Source organism: Pteropus vampyrus, unplaced genomic scaffold (assembly GCF_000151845.1).
Source record: "Pteropus vampyrus isolate Shadow unplaced genomic scaffold, Pvam_2.0 Scaffold324, whole genome shotgun sequence".
NCBI lineage: Eukaryota > Metazoa > Chordata > Mammalia > Chiroptera > Pteropodidae > Pteropus > Pteropus vampyrus.
Genome location: NW_011889105.1, coordinates 305,732 through 326,178, shown reverse-complemented (window position 1 = coordinate 326,178; position 20,447 = coordinate 305,732). Strand labels below are relative to the sequence as shown.

The 20,447-nt window shown below is 39.8% G+C and overlaps 1 protein-coding gene across 2 annotated transcripts in view; it reads left to right on the top strand.

Moving 5' to 3' along the window:
- The window catches only part of PCSK5 (proprotein convertase subtilisin/kexin type 5), a 421,776-nt gene that overhangs the window by 371,105 nt on the left and 30,224 nt on the right, over positions 1–20,447 (top strand). For both annotated transcript variants that reach the window (XM_011377895.2, XM_023521942.1), the window contains 7 exons: positions 566–649; positions 1,888–2,083; positions 7,104–7,321; positions 8,268–8,504; positions 11,423–11,653; positions 15,118–15,295; positions 19,247–19,464. In XM_011377895.2, the coding sequence (XP_011376197.1) occupies positions 566–649; positions 1,888–2,083; positions 7,104–7,321; positions 8,268–8,504; positions 11,423–11,653; positions 15,118–15,295; positions 19,247–19,464 (1,362 nt within the window). The remainder of the gene's footprint in view (positions 1–565; positions 650–1,887; positions 2,084–7,103; positions 7,322–8,267; positions 8,505–11,422; positions 11,654–15,117; positions 15,296–19,246; positions 19,465–20,447) is intronic.

The following is a 20,447-nucleotide window of genomic DNA, read 5'->3' as shown; positions in this document are numbered from 1 at the left end:
GTTGCATTCCACCATGGCTACTGTGAAGAGCACAGAAACTCAAACATTGACCAATTATGAAATCTGGTTCCAAAGAACAACAACAGCAGAAAAGAAAATATGTTTCTCCATGAGAGACACAATGAATTCTCAGTTATCATCTTGGAGTGAAGAGAAGTGGTCATCTAAGAATTTGGGGGAAATAAGTGATTACCTTTGACTTGAAAACTCTTTCATGCATGCATACACACAAGCACACATTCACTCCACATATTTTGAATATATAAAAAAGTAACATTTGTTAGTTCAAATATTTCCTTAGTATTTAAGGCCATCCTGTCTCTGGAAGTCTGCAAAGAAAGTCTTGATAATCAATTGTCAAAGAAAGGGTAAGAGAAAAATAAATAAATGAATGAAATCCACACGATAGGCAATGAACAGGTACCAATATTTAGCTAATGTAAAATTGAAGCGATTCTATTTTGGGTGGGAAGGGAGACAAGATTACCCATGAGATCATTTCCAACACTGTAATACTATGAGCTTGCTCAAAGGACACTGACTTTTGGTTTCTTTCCCTACACAGACATTTTGAGAAAACACCAGCCCTGTCATTCTTCTTGTAAAACCTGCAATGGATCTGCAACCCTGTGCACTTCATGTCCAAAAGGTTAGTTTGGAGTGTGACAAGAGGTAGCAGTGGCCAACCCGATGTCTGGTAACTCACATATATCAGCATCTTTACGTAAGGGGTTTGTAGGACTTGATCTAGTTCCATCACATGTCCCTATCACAGTAGCTACTCTGAAGAAACAGAGGGACCCAGATGCTGATCTATAATAAAAACTGGCTTTCAAGGGACCAAAACCAAAAGAAAAGAAAAGAAACATTTTATATCCAAAAACATGATAAAGTTAGCAATTGATTTTGGCCACAGTATTTGTTAGGGTTTCTTGATACTTGACATTTCTAGAGGTTGCCCTGCTCTATTACAGTGTATTAGCCAAAACAAGAAAATTTAAAGTAGGAAATCTAGATGAAGATAGTCTACCTGTTATTTCTTCATTTCCGATACTGAATTCAGGGGAGCAAAACAAAATAAAACAAATAAAAACAAGGGCAACAATGTAACAGCTTAACAAATTAATTGCTTCATTGTCTATAAAGACGAAACAGCAGAAATAACAACTTCCCTGAATTAAGGTGATATTTTATTTACATGGTGCATTAATATTAAGAACTAAGAATGTTATACTCTCATTAAAATGATCATTATGTTGGAATGTCAATGTTAACAGTGAGATGGGATGCAAAAACAACAGAATTTCAAATGATAAGTGTGCCATGATTCTATGCTTTCAAATATAAAAATTTAGAAACAAAAATTGAAGAAATTTTCTTGGAATTTTGGAGTTGAGGGTGATTTTTAAATTGTTTTCTTTACTAACGATATCTGATTTTTTTAATTAAAAATAAATACACGGACCATCTGTTACATGGAAGAGTTGCTACTGTATTAGTGTCCTAACAAGATAGGCTTTGGGGAACAGAATAGACTCCATCAAGCTTTGCCTATATAACTAACTGCCTTACACCAGGAAGATGGGCAAAGGTGTTAATAGATTGATCAACCGGGCAAAGGGAAGCCTTCAAAGTGATCCAGACCAACATTAGTAGGAAAGTAAAGGAAACAGGGCAAAAGCTTCCTGTTGTCAATTTCCTTTTTTTATAGATTTAACTTATCCTGCAAGAGGCAGCAGGACTAATACATTTTGGTAGCCTGACACAAGTCTTCCAGTTACATAAGTCTTTGAAGCAGTTAAAAGAACCGTTGCTTCAGTCTCTGCATGTGCTGTTGGAGCAGACACATGATGACCACCTGATCTGCCTTCTTCCCTGGGTTTCTAGGTGCATATCTGTTGGCTCAGTCCTGCGTCTCCTCCTGTCCACAAGGCACGTGGCCCTCAGTGAGGAGTCGCAGCTGTGAGAACTGTACAGAGGACTGTGCCTCTTGCTCGGGAGCTAATTTTTGCAAAAAGTGCCGGACTCAGCCAGAATACCCTCTCTTCCTCCACAGAGGCAGATGCTACACCAAGTGCCCTGAGTAAGTTTCCCTCTTCCTTTTTCTTCCTGCTTGCTTTCATTCTCCTCCAGTATTTTGGTGACAATTCCCTCCTATTCACCAAAGAGCTCTTCTCCCCGGTTACAGCATCTACATAAGTGCCCCTTCTTGACTAACATCATTATTGGCCAGAGCAGCCAAAACTTACAAAATGCCAGATGCACACCTGTCTCTTGTGATGACTATATGTATATATTTTTACTTTTGTGGAAATACTTTCTTTTTTCACCTTGTATTTATGATCAAGTAGTTGTCTTTTTTCCATCACCAAAGTAAGGCTATGATAGGCCTTACTTACATGTGAACTTCCTCTGTTTAAAGTAGATGAGGTATGAATCATAGATAATAAAGAAAATATCTGGTTAATTGTGTATTGATTCCTCATGGCTTCCTCAGTCCCCTGGTTTATAATTCCTTTACTCTCCCTATCAATGGTCCCACTTCCAGGATTTACCTAAAAGGGAAGTGGGAATCACAAATGGAAATGTACATCAGGAAACATTCAGTGACAAACAACAAAAATGCCAAGTAGAATGACTGAGACAATATAAGGTTTATTATCTCACCTAGTGAAACGTTTAGAAATCTAGCAATGGTTCCTTCAGTGGCCAACACTTCATTAAAAACTCACAATCTTTCCATTTTGCTCGTATATCTCCCTTAGCTTGTCCCTCCGAGCCACACTGTCATTCCCATCTGACATATCACCACCCCACATGGCAACAACCAGAGACAGAAAAGAGCACGCTTCTCCTAGTTTATCCCTTTTTAAGAGGAAAGAAAACTTCCTCAGACTTCTCTTCACATCTCATTAGCCAGAATGCATCACTTACGCCTTACATTACTGGCAAGGGAGAATGGAAATATAAGGATCAGTTTAGGCTGAAGAAGACTCACCCCTGAAAACCCGAATCAAATCAGAACACTGACAGCCAGGAAGACTGGAGACAGAGGCAAGAAATGAGTTTGGGGAAGCAACCAACAACATCTATTTTAAGGAATTAGAAATTTCATTTGCCCAATTCAAAGAAATTGATAAAATCAAGGCCCAGTTCCTAACGACTGATTTGTATCCATGACTGAGATAGATCCTGTAGGGTTCGAACAGAAGGCACAGTACTTACCTTAAGAAGCTTCCAATCTAGTGTAGAACCTAAGCATATTCAATTCAATTCTACAAATACATATTTAGCACCTACTGGGTGTAAGAATTGATATTGGAAGCTATGTTAAGATCAACTGAGGGAGGTCAAAGCCTGCAAAAGACCTACGACCCAGTAGGGCAGGTTTATATCAATCACTGCCATACTTCTCAGAGCCTAAATACACAAAGGGCTAAGAAATTCCAAGGGGGGCGGGAAACATTAGGAAACAGCTGCTTGTTGAGTGCTTTTGATATCTAGGCACTATGCTAACTGCTTCAAATATATGGTCCATTAATCCTCACATGAATCTTCTTATTCAGATATTATTATTTTTCCCCACTTTACAGATGAGGAAAGGGGTAGCGTGCCTAAGATCACACAGTTAATTCGTGGTACTGTCAGGGTTTCAATCCAAATCTCTCTAGCACTGAAGTCCATGTCCTTCATCATTGCACAATGCCACTTTTTCATCTGGCTGAGTTATCTTTTTCTTAAATAACAGCTTTATTGAGATATAATTCACATACCACACAATTCACCCATATAAAGTATATAAGTCAATGTTTTTTAGTGTATTCCTACAGGTGTGTGATCATCACCATAAGTGATTTAAAAATATTTCTATCACTTCGAAAAAAAAAAACAACTCTATATACTTTTAGTAGTTTCTCCCTATTTTCTCCAGCCCTAAGCAACCACTAATTTACATCTGTTTCTATAGATTTGCCTATTCTTGAACATTTCATATAAACGGAATGCTATCAAGAAAATGATCTTTTGTGACTGGCTTCTTTTATACAGCACGTTTTCAAATTGTTGCTGTTTCTGAGAAACTGCCCTTTTGGGTGCGATCCATTCTAAAACAGCAACAAGATTTATAATAGGAACATAACCTGCAATGAATCAGCATCCAGGTATTCAAAATTATTTATGTCGCATTGGTGGTCACTGCTTGTTCAAATATTATATATATATATATATATATATATATATATAGAGAGAGAGAGAGAGAGAGAGAGAGAGAGAGAGAGATATCTTTTAAACAATCACTATAATGATGTATGTTACTACTCAAATTTTTTTCATGAAAGAAAAAAATTTGAGTAGTAACATACATCATTACAATGATTGTTTAAAAGATAACACAAAAGCTAAGGTGTGCTCATTTTCACCAAATATGAACAGATTTGAAAGTCTGGTAGAAGAAAAACTGTCTTCCTTTAAGCGCTGTCACTGCCTTGGGTGTCTAAAAAATCGGCAAAGCTCCAGAACCAAAGCTTTCGCATTACATATATTTATCCAAGCCAAGCGATTTCAACATAAAGTACTTTGAATTTAACAATTTAATACTAGGGGCCATTTCTTCTAAAAAGAAACATCTGTCTTCTTAAATAAAAATAACAGCGAAGTAAAGCATTCACAGATAAGTTTTGTAAATACAGGGAGAAGACAGCAAGACAAATTATTGGACAGATCTATGTGGAAAGGGCTGCTTTTAGCAAAGTGGCTTTCTGAAAAACCTCCTCACACTGGCATCTGCCTTCCTTCCAACAAGTTTCTGAGATTCATGCATTTTTGAGTTAGCAGTAGTCTTCAAATTTGAAAAAGTTTTGTGCTGCATCTTTTCAAATGCTGTACTAAAATTGCTCATCTTCAGTGTCCAGAAACTATTCTATAGAGACCTTGGCCAGGCCTAGCATTGAAAATTCCCCAAAGCCCCCAAACTCTAAACACATGTTCGTCCTTCTGCCTGGCCAGTCCCCACCCTGAAACTACAGAGTGTGGCCAGCCTCACCGTAAATTTGTTAGCATAAGCTCTCAGGTGTGGTTGGAGGGGCCCACAATGAATAACAAGGACACTCCTACCACTTAGGAAATTCCAAAGGTTTAGAAGTTAGCTACAAAGAAGCCAGAACTCTCTTTGAGCAAGGCCAAATTTTTCACTAGGCACAGAGACAATGAAGCCATCAAATTCTCATAGACAGAAGTGATATGCTTGAGAATGCACTAGATTTCCTTAATTTCAAATTTCTCAAATTCTGTAAAACTCTTGTTCAGTATATAATATATTTCTATCCACTGTCTTGTCAAGTACATTTTCAAGGGCTTGACTTGGTTGAACAAAGTAGCACTGTCTTTGTTCTCCATCATGGCCCAAAAAACTAAGGATACTAATGTGTGAGGAAGCTCGGTCTTATCTTTCATCTGAATACTATTTCGTTCTCCCTCTTTTACCTAAACCGCTTTTCCTCTAAAACAAACAAACAAACAAACAAACAAACAAAAACCAAAAAAAACATTACTTTTTTAAAACATTAGACATGTGACTTTTATTCACCTCTGTCCTATGTATTCCTGACACAGAAAATATATTTGTTTACTAAATAAACATAAGAAATTAGTTACTGAAAGAATGATGTGAATGGGTAGATTAGTTAATTAAAATTTCAATTAAAGATGCTTTCTAGGAGGGGCCCCTTATTGGCTTTAGGATTCAGAGGACTTTAGTAAACTGAGTTATTTGCTGCAATTATTCACCCCTCCCTCTCTCCTTGCCCTCTGCCTATAACTTTACAGCAATTCTCAAAGAAACAGAATGGACTTCCCTGACCCTTGACTTTGGGCTGGGTTATTTGATTTGCTTTAGCCAATAAGATGTTAGCAGAAGAGAAGCAGGGGCTTAAAATGTGTTTGCCTGGTTGGACTTGCTCTCTTTTCCTTTTGTCAAAGCTAAGAGAATAACATGCCCCAGTAGTCCCATGTCAGAGAAGATAAAGAGACGTGAAAAAGACCTTCATCCAGTGTGCACCTTGGAGTCAAGCCTCCCTCCCACAGAGTGTATGCCTGAGTTCCTCCTGTAAAATGACTCTCTGAGTGCAAGCTCAGCCTACAGATATATGAGTGACAATGAATTTGGGTGTGTTTTGTTACACAGCACTATTATGGCAATAGCTGACTAAGAGAAAGAGAATTATAAAAAATAACTGGAAGAGGTACCTATGACCTCAAGTCCATTTTCTCTAAATTGGCTTATGATTTTCCCGCTTCTGCAAGTTCCAGCTCTTCTCTTCAGCTTTTCTCTTCCATGAAACATCATCTATACTTCTCTCATCTCCCAAATATATTTGAGAGCATTTCATATTTATTGTGTTTGCTCATCAGTGAGTGATTTCAATGGTGTGATAGTTTAATCATTCAGAAAAGTACTATATATATATAGAGAGAGAGAGAGAGAGAGAGAGAGAGAGAGAGAGAGAGAGAGAGACATCAAATTCTACCTGGAAGAAGTCAAGCACATAAATATATACTCCACTAATGGTGCTCCAAATATATTTGATACTTTATGCAAATGTTATATGTGTGTTTGAAAAAGCCATCAGTGGTTGACTGAGAACATCCAAAAGCAAAAGCGGTTTTAATTTTTTAGGAAATTAAATCTTTTGAGCCTTTTAAAAATAATTTTTTGAATTTTTTAAATTAAAATTTTTTCATTGAAAAATATATTAAATTGAATAAAAAGCATTTTCTACTCTACCATAAGACTCTAACAACAACAAAAAAAGAAATATAATGAAAATGAGGAGATAAAATAAGGAAATCAGAAGATGACTAAACTATATACAAATTAACAAAAGTTGTTTTCATACAAACCAAGTTTACAAGGATGATCTCTATCTTTTTCATTTTATTCTTTCAGACTTGATTTTTGACCACACTTCCTCAGGAAATCTGATGGATTCATTTTGATTGACAACAGCAGCAATCCTTCCGTTTTTAGTGCGAACTCCTTTGCCACCAGGTGTGAATCATTTCCTTACTTGGAAGCCTTCTCAAGCTGCTCTCTCTTCTCCCCACAGAGGCTTCTATGCAGAAGATGGCACATGTGAACGCTGTAGCTCCCCTTGCAAAACATGTGAAGGAAATGCCACCAATTGCCACTCTTGTGAAGAAGGCCTTGTCCTGGACCAGGCAGTGTGCCGGGAAACCTGCTCTGAGAGGCACGTGGCTGTGGAGGGGGTATGCAAGCATTGCCCAGAGATGTGTCAGGAGTGCATCCACGAGAAAACGTGCAAAGGTACCTGGGAGCATCCCAGGGGAGAGTGAGGCTCTGCCAAGCCACCCCAGCTGGGGCCAACTATCTGAGGGTGGGGTATCCAAGTTGAACTAGGGGAAATATTCTCCCTACATTTAATGAAATTTATATACCTCTGTGCACATCACTGAGGAAAGTGAGGGTGAGATAAAGCCTTTCCATTGTGGATTCTTCAAGTTAACACTGACAAGAGCCCCTTTTGCATGACTTCTTCCCCACACGTGTACTGAGCACTTAGGGTGTGCCAAGCACTATGCAAAGCTACAAGCAACTATAAGACTAAGACTAGCACTCTGGCTTGGAATTTTTTTCTCTGCAATTATCTCCCAAGAAAGGCTTATTTCCTCTCCAGAATAAGAGAGACTCATTTAACTGGTGCTATCCTATCCAAAGGATTCTCTTGGTATAACCTAAAGTTTTCCAGAACTCCCTGCAAAAGAAGAGAATGACCACAAACCCACAATGCATTCTTCATACTGATTAACCATGTATATTTCATTGGTCTACCCAATCAGCGAATGAAAAATTAACTAATTCTCAACTGTTTTCTGTATTAAATAAAGCCTGAGGTGCTCATTACAACTTGAAAAAAAATCTGGGTTTCAGAACGATACCTTCAGCATTTCAGCTATCACTAGGTCTGTTACGGCACTATAATTTTCTGCACTTCCAAACGGCAGATGGTTTCAGGATATAAACCCAGCACCATCTAATTAGGCCTCCATATGTGGTCCCAAATCCCAATTCAGGGCTTGCGGGACATGGAGAATGTGCCCGTGTGGGGCAGGGACGAGGTAGGTGTACACTCAGGTCAAGTGAGCCACAGTGGTGAGGGATGGGCTGCCACCGTAGAAAGAAGGAATTCCTTTCTCTTGTCCTCCTGGTGATAACTTGTTGTTTCCCCCTCCCTCCCCACCCCCCGCCCCAGAGTGCATGCCTGAGTCCTTTCTGTACCAGGATATGTGCCATCGGTCTTGTCCCCACCGCTTCTATGCGGATGCACGCCACTGTGTTCCCTGCCATGAAGACTGTCTGCAGTGCAATGGCCCCTCAGCAGACGACTGTGACCTCTGTGCTGAGTCATCCTTGGTTCTCTATGATGGGAAATGTCTGGACGAGTGTCCAGCAGGAACTTACTATGAAACCGAGACTAAAGATTGCAAAGGTAATGATTCCGGGAACATAGTTGAGCCCGCATCACAGGGAGCCTAGAAGGATTATGGGTTTCCACTGAGGCAAAGTACATTCTAGGGTTTTCACAGTTCCGGCCCCAGAGTTGTTGTTCTACCCCTTTTCCTCATATTTTGAATCTATTCTAATTTATTATTTTTTTTTAAAATGAGTCATTCATTTGCTTTGATTGCGTAACTTTCGTTAGCAATGAATCATGTTGACCTTACTCACAACAGTGGCAGGTCAAAAAGGATTCTCATGTGAAGATTTACAACACAGATGACAGGCCTTCAAAAGTCACCCAAAATGGAGTTTTTTTCTTAAAACTTTAAGCCATTAAAGGTTTATAGCAGCATAAAGAGAGCTGTGTCATACAAGGTTTTCTCAGGGCCTCATATCTCCCTTCACGTTTCGCCTCCTGGAGCTCTCTTCCTTCTCTCCTCATCACCCCCAGCTCCTCCTGTCCTGGGTGCCCTATTCCATCTCCCACGCAACACTCCAATCCCAACACATTCAAGAAAGGATCTGCTATTATTTATGCCTCCATATCTTTCAACTGGGCATGAATTCTTTGCCTCTTATTAGTTATCAGGGAACAGAAAAACTACATTCTTGCCCATTGCTAGAGGAATTCTCACGTGAATAAGAGAAGCACTTTGGAGGAAAAGATTTTTCTTTGTCCCCACTCCCAACCCCCAGTTTTATTGAGATATGATTGACATATAACATTGTGTAAGTTTAAGGTGCACAATGTGATGACTTAATATACATATATATTAAAAAATTATGACCACAATAATGTCAGTTAATATATCCATCACCTCACAGAGTTATCTTATTTTTTGGTAAGAACATTGAAGATCTACAATCTTAGCAACTTTCAAGTATACAGTTCAGCATTGTTAACTATAGTCATAGGATTCACTCAAACTACATAACTATGTAGTAATTTAGTCCCCATTGCTGCCTCCAAGCAAACACAAGATTCAGAAGCAGACCCCATGAACACAATGAGAGCCTGAGGGTGAACTCACATGGCAGGAGAAACCTCAGGCCACCCACATCCTGGAACATACTTGAGGAAATGTTTTTGGCAGGACATGAAGATGTATCTTATTCCTGAAGGCTCTCTGCTCTAGCCTTATAATCTGGATATACCCTTTTGTGTGTTTTATTTAAAGCATTCTTTAGTGTCAATGTCCCACCTGACTATGTGTGAATAAACATACACTTGAAGATGGGCAGCTGTGCCTGTATAGCAGAAGGGGCAAAAGTGAGCATATGAAGCAGGCTGTGGAGCTGGGGGCCAGTTCCCACAAGAAGTTTAGAGACTCGGCCAAAGGCCTGCAGTGCCATCTTGCTTGTACTAGGGCAGGATCTGGGGATCAACTTCTGACATTTCTCTGGTGTTCAATAATAAAAGTAATTTGACATATAGACAACTTTACAGGTCTCAGAGTACATTTACTTAATTTACTTGATTTAACTTTCTCATTGAGAAAGGCCCCTGGTTGCCCATTAGAATCAACTGGGAGCCTTGAAAAAATATAGATGCCTGGCCTCACTCAGACCAACTCAACTGTTGGAAACTAACTCGAAGTCTCTCCCTTGCAGTGCTATTGCACCTTCCACCAGTCTAAAGGGAGGCTGATGGAAGTTGGCATTAGGAGAAATAGGGTGACCACCTGATTTTCCAGAGAGAAGAAACAAAGGGCCTGACCTAAAAATTAAGATTTGAGTAGGTGCAGAGAAGCATGAAGAACCAAGCATTCTCCAAGCAGGATCTCCTCTAAGAAACACAAGGACTTGGGACCCATTCTGATCACCCTGAATTATCCCCTACGAGATAGACTAGACACCTCTAAAACTCCCATACCTCTCCTGAGGCACTGGGGCAGAATAGCAAGAGCTGTTGTTAAGGTCCTGGGTTCAACTCCTGACCCTGCCCTTTTCCCGTCAAGCAGCTTAGCACCTCCAGCCTCAATTTCCTGATCTAGATAAAATGAGATGATAATAATCACAATAATAATACTATGTGATAATATCACAATAATAATACTATGTGCCAATTCACACAGTGAGTGCTTATATGTGCTTTGTGCTCTTCTATGCATGAGGAACAGCAGGGGACAATACAGACAGAATCCTGCCATTTTAGAGCTTACATTCTATTGGGGAAGGCAAATTCTAAAGAAGATAAGGCATGAAGTGGGACAGGAAGTTGGGCAGAATAGAGTTGAAATTAGAGAGAAGGCAGCCTGGGAGATATCACTGATAAATGGAGGAAGCAAACCACGTATATAACAGGGAGAAGAAAATTTTAGGCAGAGGGAATGGCAACAGCTAAAACCCCTAAGTGGGACTGAATTGTTTTTATTGTATTCATCTAACAAATATTTACTGAATGCCTGTTATATGCCAGGCCCTCTTATAAGCATTGTGCATTCATAAATGACTATAAAAGAGGCCTTTTTTGTCAACAGGTAATTATAATATATATTGATGCTAGTGATAAGCTCAAGGTATTCTGGGAGGGTCATTGAAGGACCATAGAATAGGAGTTATGGTGGCGAAAAGGCCACAAACCAGTGGTTTTATTATTTTGTTGCAGTTTGGATAATTATAGTAAGTCTTACTAATATTTCTGAGGTGACTGTTGCAGGAATGGGCTCTCCAATTATTACAGAAAATATGAAACAGCCTTTCTTTCTCATTTTGCAACAAGAATGCTCCACCCAGAGCCCAAGAGCTGTACCCATTTCATGGCTCCACGCTCTTGGCACAGAGCCCTAGAAATCTCTAGGCGAAAAGAGGAAGAAATGTGAATATGCTTTCCAGGGAAATTGATTCCCTAGAGGGGCACCCTGGCTCTCTCTCACTCTCTGCCTGCTGTCCCCATACCACCAACAGATTGCCACAAGTCCTGCCAGACCTGCTCATCATCCGGGACCTGCAAGACCTGTAAGGAAGGCCTGAAGGTGAACAGCCATGGGGACTGTGTGCCTCACAAGGAATGTGCCCCCTCTGAGTACTGGGATGAGGAGGCTCTGGGATGCAAGCCCTGTCACACTAAGTGCTTCCGCTGCACGGGACCCTCTGAGGACCAGTGTCACACCTGCCCGAGGCACAGCCTTCTCCTCAGTGAGTCACTTTCTTCTGAGGTGGCCTTTATCTTCCCCTCCATTTGGGAAACTACCTTTCACAATGCCTGGTGCTCAATAGATACTGGTGTCTTTCTTTTCAATTTTTTACTTATGTTTGGAAAATTTTCAAACCTACAGAAAAGAAGCAAGAGCGAGAACAATACAAGGAGCACTACACATATGCCCTTTCCCCACTTTACCCATTGTTAACCTTTTACCCCATTTGCTTTACTGTTCTCAGTCTCTCTCAATGTATATGCATACATAATTCACAATGTATTTTTTTCCTGAACCACTTAAGGGTATGCTACATATATCATGATCCCTTTCCCACAAATACTTTATAGTATGCATTTATTTCCTAAGAATAGGGATACTTTCTTATATAACCAAAGTACATTTGTCAGCTCTAGTGAATTTAACATTGATACAATACTTTCATATACCATCCATATTATAATTATATCAATTCGTTTTTAAAACTGGGTCTAGTCTATAGTTATGGCATTTAGATGCCATGTCTCTTTAGCCTCCTTTAATATGAAACAGTTCCACAAACTTTTGTTTTTTATAATATTGACCTTTTAGAAGGATACAATCCCTAACCCTCCACTGGAGTTTGTGTGAAGTTTCCCCATGATTAGATGAAAATTATGCATTCTCAGGTGGAATATTGCATAGGTGATGTGTCCTTCTGGAGACACATGACAGTGATGTTAATTTTGGTCATCTGTTAGGGTACTGTCCAATTTCTCCACTGCATAGTTATTGTTTTCCCTTGTGATTAAAAAGCAGTCTGTGAAGAGATACTTTATGAACATGTAGATATTCAGCTCCTCATCAAAATTTCCCCTTGACTTAGCATCTGTTGATTAATAAATCTTGAACAAAGTATGGCACAGTCTGGGGTTGGCCACCTTCAGCAAGAGTCACTTATGAAGGTTATTGCTAATGTGAGGCAATGCCCTCATGCTTCCAGGGATACCACGATTAGGCTTAACACAGGTATGGGAGAAAGAAAATGAAACAACACTTGACTCAACTGAAAGAAGGAGCAGTGGAGAGGTGTAGTAAAAAGAGAAGAAAGAGATGAATGTGCCGAAGACCTGGAAAGCATTAGCATCCATCTCGCCAACCTAGTAGAGTAGACCTGAGAAGCAAAACACTCAGAGGAAAAATTGTTACACCCCTATAGAATGGTGGTGAGGTGTCATCAACAATGGCACCATTCCCCTGCTAAGACATAGGGATAGCTACCCTCATGCCATTCCTGATTACCTCCCAACAGAAAACGGAGATACCAGTCTCCTCTATCCACCCAGCTTAGCTCCTCTTACACAAACCACAGTGACCTTTCTTCCCAGTGGCTACTGCTTCATACAAATATTCCAGATCTCTTACATCATCCTAACTGCCAGGTCCTTCTTTTTTAATTATCCCCAATTTAGAATGCTACCAATGATCACCTCAGTCTTCACACCGACTGGAAGATGCCTTATCACTGGTGGTCTTCCCTTAAACTAGGGATATGAACTAGACTAGAACAGAGACGTCAGCACTAGTGTGTGTGCAATCCTGCTAATAAGATTACACACACTAGTGTGTGTGTGATCCTATTAGCAAACACATTTTGTTGACTTTGACCTCTGTTTCCCCCAAGGACTGGGCAGAGGATATGCTCAGGCCTCATCTTCTCATACTCTCCCACCCTGTCCCTCACCACTATCCCCACAAGGGTTAGGCTAGTTATAAACTAGATAACTCCTCTGGAGGTTGTGGTAAACTGAATAATGCTCCCCTGAAATATGACCACATCCTAATCCTCAAACCCTGTCACCTGACATGGCAAAAAAGATTTTTCAGATGTGATTATTCAGGTCTTGATTTGGGAGGATTATTCTGGATTAACACAAGGGTCTTGATAAGAGGGAAGCAGGATAATCAAAGTTAGTAGTTCAAGGCTATGTGATGTCAGAGCAGAGGAACAGAGAGAGAGAGAAGATGTTACGTTGTAGCTGTGAAGATGGAGAAAGAGGCCCCAAGCCAGGGGTGCGTGTGGCCTCTAGAAGCTGGAAAAGGCAAGAAACAGATTCTCCTCTAGACCCTCTAAAAGAAACATAATAGCTCTATGGACCCATTTTAGACATCTGACCTTCAGAACTATAAAATAATACATTTGTATTAAGCCATTAAGATTATGGTGTTATGTTATAACAATAGGAAACTAATACAGAAGTGTTTCATATTTAGGGGATTAAGACTTCCCTCTAGTTAACCAGATACCTTAAGCTGGACAATGAACCACTGTCAACATCCACTTTTAACAAAATAGTCACCTGGCCTTTGCTAGATGCTAAAAAATCAGAGATGAATGACACAGCTCCTGCCCTGGAGTAGCTCAACGAGTCTCCCAGCACAGAGTTTGAATCCACAGCACCTCTAATAAGATTTAGCTTTTCCACCAGTGCCTATGCTTAATGCTGACTGGAGTTATGGAGACAAATTGGCATGTGGCCTTGAGTTGACCAGTGGCTCACAGTAAAAATGCAGGAGAGCCTGACTTCCTTTCAGTGAAGTTAAGCAAAGGGTAGGGAAGAAGTTGCCTCTAAAAACTACATGCTACACTGCAAAGGCAGCAAATCTTGTTTTTTTGTTTTTTGTTTTTGTTTTTGTTTTTTACTTTCTAATTAAACCATTCTCAATCTCCACCCCCAAATGTTAAGAAAGAAGAAAAAGGAAGAATCCGCAGCTCCGCTGGGGTTGGTGGAGGAAGGACTGGGGTGGTGTGAAGCTGAACTATTTGACTCCAACTCATCTTGCTGTACAGAGCAGATTTAAGGTTTTAATCTAACTTCTAAATACATGGGCAAAATAGTCTCACTGTCCATAGAACTTTCTGTCATGATGGAAATGGTCTACATCTGTGCTGATGCAACTGAGGAACTAAAGTTTTAATTTAATTTAATTTTAATTCATTTAAATTTCAAGAGCCATACTGTGTAGACAGCACAGCAGAACTGAGGGTAAAATCTATGTATTAGAAGGAACATATTCAAGGCTAGAAATAGAGTTGAAATTATGGGAACGTGTCATCACACTTTCTGCTTTCTTCAATGGAGTCTTGACTCTTGCTACCCCAGCCCCTACTTTAAATGTACTCCCACTCATGAGAGACCTGTATGTCCTCTAGCTCATTTTGACAGACTATGGTTTCTGTCCTGTCCAGCACGCCAGTCCACTCTAACCTCTGTTTTCTCTCCACTCCTAATGGCCTTATGGTTGATTCTCTTTCTTGGACATTCATCTCAGGTCACAAGGATACCTTTCAGCTCACAGGGACATTGTCTCATTACGCCTGCACCCCTCTCTCTCCGTGGTACACAGTGAGGAGCATATAGAGGACGTTGGAAAATATGTGTCATACTTGATACCAAGATAGACTCTTTTTTCTTCCCTTGACAGACACTACCTGTGTGCAGGACTGCCCTGAGGGCTACTACACTGACGAGGACAGCCACCGGTGTGCCCCCTGCCACAGCTCCTGTAGAACATGTGAAGGGAGACACAGCATGCAGTGCCTCTCCTGCCGACCAGGCTGGTTCCAGCTGGGAAAGGAGTGCCTGCCTCAGTGCAGGGAAGGGTAAAATATTCAATATACTTCTCCCGAATTTAATCCCATAACCACTTCTGATCTTACTTTTAGCAAACCCATTTTGTAGATGAGGAAACTAAGTCTCAGAACACTTGTATAACCAGATTGAAGGCTCACTGCTAGTAAGGGGCAAAGATGAGAGTCCAGCCCAGGTCTAACAGTCTCTAAAGGATTCCAGCCAGTTCATACTAATGGAAAGGAAACAGGAGAAGCAAGTGACCCAGGAAGAGAACACAAAGGGTCAGATTGTCAAATAAGACTCACGTGCCAAACTTCACTAATGATTCAAAGGATACAAGCAATCACATGACAGAGATGAGGTGTTCTTCCTTTAGAAAAGTCCAACACCATGAACGTAGGTTCTTCTTCTTTCACATTAGGGTTTTTTTCTGGTCAGATTTAATATGAGAGGTCTAAGCAATGCATATAGAACACTGATTTCACAAAGAGAACAATTTCAGTTAAATATCTCTTTAATTCTCCACTGATTCTTCAATCTGCCATGTTTCCATAAACCCATATATTACAAGTTAAATTATTATAAGCCACCCAGACACACAGATATATCCTTCTAAAAGCATTTCACAATAAGAACTCAATTACTTTTCTGCTAGGAAAAACTATTAGTGTATTTATCAGAAGGTCTGCTTACAAGCATATTTGGAAGAGGATTTGATTGGGTCATCCCTTTTTTACACAAAGGCATCTTAGTAAAGAGAAAGATTGATTACAGTCCTGCTGCTAACTCTTCCTTCGCAATGAGTAACCTAGAGCACTGAAAGTTTCTAGACCCAACTTGAAAGGCTGCCACCTTAGACTTTTCTCAAAAGCTTTCGCCCAAATTGGCACATCTCTTCAGTTCTATAACAATCACTGCTGTATGACTCATTTTAGTACTATGCACTGCCTTGTGTTTTGAGTCGCCTCATTCATTTGCTCATTCAACACATGCTTAATGAACACTGCCATGTATGTATAGGACAAAGACTTTGACCTTCAAGAGCTTATTCTTATTATACATCTCTTTTCAAAAAAATTATAAGCTCCTGGAAGAAAAACTCCTATTTTTCACACATGCTACTACAACACTTAGAACAGAGGCACACACATTAGCAGCCCTCAAAACACACCGGCCATCTAGATCAACAGAGAAAGGGCCATGCCAGACAAGAGAGGGGATAAGGCTGCCTGCCTTAGCCCTTCCCCTTCATCCAAATAAGTGCCTGAAAAAAATCTAGATTTCATATAAAGAATCTCCATCTTCCTCAAATCAAGTCACTAAATACTCTTATGCACAAAAAAAAAGAAGACAATTGTTCCATGGTGTGTGAAGTTGCTCATTGGGAGGAGAGGCATGGGTTGCCATAAATCTCTTTAATGGGGAACAAATAGGGTATTAATGAGGTATGAGTAGAGATATTTAACTGAAATTGTTCCTCTTGTAAAATTCATGATCCACATGCATTGCATAAACTTCATATGTTAAATCTCTTTGCCTTGCAATGGGAGGTATGTAATTCTCTGCACCCTGTCCCAACATACACAATTATTCTGGTGTTTAACTTCAGAGCAGGATCTTAAAGGCCCCAATTACTTGTTTGTGCTTATGCACGAGATCCTCTTCAAGACTATAAGGCTCAAGAGATTTCATAGCCACCTCATGCAAAAGAGTCATCAAAGCAAGCAGTGGCACTGTACTCTTCTCTTAATCTGATCCAGTAAACTCTCCATTGTCTTTCTTTTAGCATTACCCTTTAATACTTTTTAAAACCTACTTGGTACTGATATGATACACTTTTGTTCTCACAGCTCTTACTGATTCTTTTCGTCTTCATAACATTAGTAAAGCACATTTGTACAGTGCTTTAGCATTTACATTGTTATTTCCACACACTGTGTATCTTTATATTGTGATCTGACTCTACAAAAATCCTATGAGGTTGATATTCTATTTCACAGATAAGGAAAGCAAGGTTCAAAGTCATACAGCTAGTAATACATGGTGTAGTCAAAACTAAAAATCAGATTTTTCTGACTTCAATCCTATGTATTCCTTCTGTTTTGTTTTGGGGGGGGGGGTTGTTTTGTTTTGTTTTGTGTGAATTTTTGCTTTTCCCTGTTGCTTTTTCTTTTGAATCTTATGTGATCTTTATTCACTATTCAGTTCATGGTTGATGCTTTCTTTGGTTTTCTTTTCATCACTTTGTCTCTCAAATGCCTCAGAATCTCGCTGATTGGCTCATAGCAGTAATTGTTCTTCACCTAACTGTGGAATGTAAAACAAGACTTGATTTGCCACAAACTGGGCCATTGAGGTACAAGTATACTCACTCAGGTCAGTGATAGATGGCTAGGTAGAGGTAGGTTCAGTATTATCTAGCCACGGTGTTAGTTTTCAACAAGTTAGTGGAACTGAAATAAACTTGGGGCGGAGTAGGGGAACCCTAATGGGGCCAATAGTTTTGTGCAGAAAAACCAAGGGTGACTCTTTGGGTTTCTAAGATAGCTTCAGTGTGCGGAGGTCCAGAGTGCCCAAGATAGGTCACATAACCTCTAGAAGTTCATCTTTGACAATGATTCTTTTCTCTTTTCTCTTACCTGAAAACTTTTTATTTACCTTGAAATAATGCACTGCTTTGTTACAGTGGTACTTAACAAGTAAGTTCAAATCACACTGCTCCACTTTATTAGCTATTTACCCTTACGCAAGTTGTCTAAATTCTCTGAGCCTGTTTTTACATATGTAAAATAGAATAATATGCAAATCGTAAGATTTGCTATGAGGATTAATCATAAAATTCACAGTTATCACTAATATACATTAATTACTTATAACGTGTCAGGCACTGTTCTAACAAATTTCTCAGTAATAACTTAATTTTAGGTACTTACATTAGCCCCATCCTATAGACCTGAGATGCAGAGATGATGTGTGACTTGCCTAAGGTTGCACAGCTCATAAATGGCACGGCTGGGTTTTGACCCCACGTAGTCTTGTTCCAAAGGGCAATCTCCTAATTGCCACACTCTAATGTCTCATTTTTATGTTCAATAAGGTGAAATATTAAGTTTATGAAGTTCCTAGTGTACTATCAGGTATATAGTTAAGGTATATAGTTATTTAGTCCCTAAAACTCTTTTCAATAAAGATTACATCTATTATTATGAAAACATCAATATCACTCATGTCACCTCCAATTTCAAGATGTTATTTTTTTAAATTTTTTTTTATTTATAAGCTTATAGGAGTAACATTGGTTAATACAATTATATAATTTTCAGGTGTACATTATAATTTCACATCTGTATATTCTATTGTGTGTTTACCACCCAAAGTCCAGTTTCCTTCAGCTACCATATATTTGATCTCCTTTACCCCGTCTACTTCCCCACTCCTCTCGCACCCCTTACCCTCTGGTAACCACAAGTCTATAGTCCATGTCCATGAGTCTCTGTCCTGTTCATTTGGTGCTTTTAGGTTTATTCTCACATATAAGTGATATGTGATTTTCAACTTTCAAGATGTTTTTTAAATTGAGAAATTAGAAGAACTCAGAGATACATTCAAAATGTTTTCCATTCCCGGATCCCATTCAATACATTTTAAAGCTTGAATTTTCAAGTGGAGAAGCATATGAGTATGTAGAAGGCAAAGGTAGTTAACAATTATCATGGTGATAAGTACTAGATCCTTTTATATGTTTTATCTAATTTAATTCTCATAAACAGAAGGGAACGGATTGTAATACAAAATTTACAGGTAAGAAAACTGAGAATCGTTAGATTTATTAATATAATTAGTGATGAATCTAATGAGTAAAGAATCTAAAGTCACCCAGCTTGTAAATGAACTCTTTCTGAGTAACCACGATTTTTCCACCACACCCAACTTAGGAGCAAAGCTTAGCATTCAGTCTTTGCTTCCCTCCTTGGTTTCAGATATTATACAGAAAACGCCACTGGACGGTGTGAGAGGTGTAACAAGAGCTGCAAGGCATGCCGGGGCCCACAGCCCACTGACTGCCTATCTTGCGATAGATTTTTCTTTCTGCTCCACTCCAAGGGAGAGTGTCATCGCACCTGCCCAGAGCATTACTATGCAGACCGGAGAACACGGACCTGTGAGAGATGCCACCCAACTTGCAATGAATGCAAAGGTGAGGGCGTAGTTATCATTTTGCATGTGTAAATGGAAAAATGAAAAGTTTTCCTTCCTGCTTAGCCTGTCTCTTTTTTTCACCAACTTTGGAGGTTCCTCTAGCCTGTCAACCTCGTAGCCAATCCTCTCCAGCCTCAGCACCCTCTGTTCTCTCTCAGCTTCTGCATCTGCCCTCTGACCTGGGCTGCTCCTGTACCACACTGCTGCCTCTTCAGATCCTTCCATCCTTCAAGGCCCAGATACAAGCATTATCCCTTCCAGGTAGTGTTTTCCACCTACTCTGTCTTTCTTCTCTACCTGTTGAGCTTAGAATCAGCCTAGCAAAATTTATTTTCATTTCTTCAGCGACTACTTCAGACATCTGCCTCAGATTCTCCCAAGCTCTGTTCTTAGTTTCAGATACTTACTTATCTGAGCAAATACAATGAGTTTCCTCTGATATTCACTCCTTTTGTTAATGAACCTACTGTCTAACCAATTGCCCATGTTTGATACCTTGAATTTATCCTCTCCTTGCCTCCTGCTCAACTCACCTACCCTCCAGCAAAGGCAAACCTCAAGGTCTGTTGATTCTCTCTCCTAACCATTTCTCTACTCAGATCTCTTTCTCCATTCTCACTTTCCTCATTCTGCATTCTCAGCATCTCTTAGCTGACTTTCTAAAGTAACCAGCATATTATCTCAGTTCTGGCCTTGCTCCCAATCCAGGTCATCCTGTACAACAGCAATCCCCAATCTTTTTGGCACTTGGGACCGGTGCTCCTATGAGAATCTAATGCCTGATGATCTGAGGTGGAGCTGAGGCAGTGATGCTAGTGCTGGGGAGTGGCTGCAAATACATATGAAGTTTGGCTTGCTTGCACCCAGCTCACCTCTCTGACTGATCGTACTGGTCTGCGGCCCAGGGGTTGGGGAACCCTGCTGTAAAATAATGCCAGAGTAATCTCTGTAAAATCCAAATCTGCTCATTTTCCTCCATAG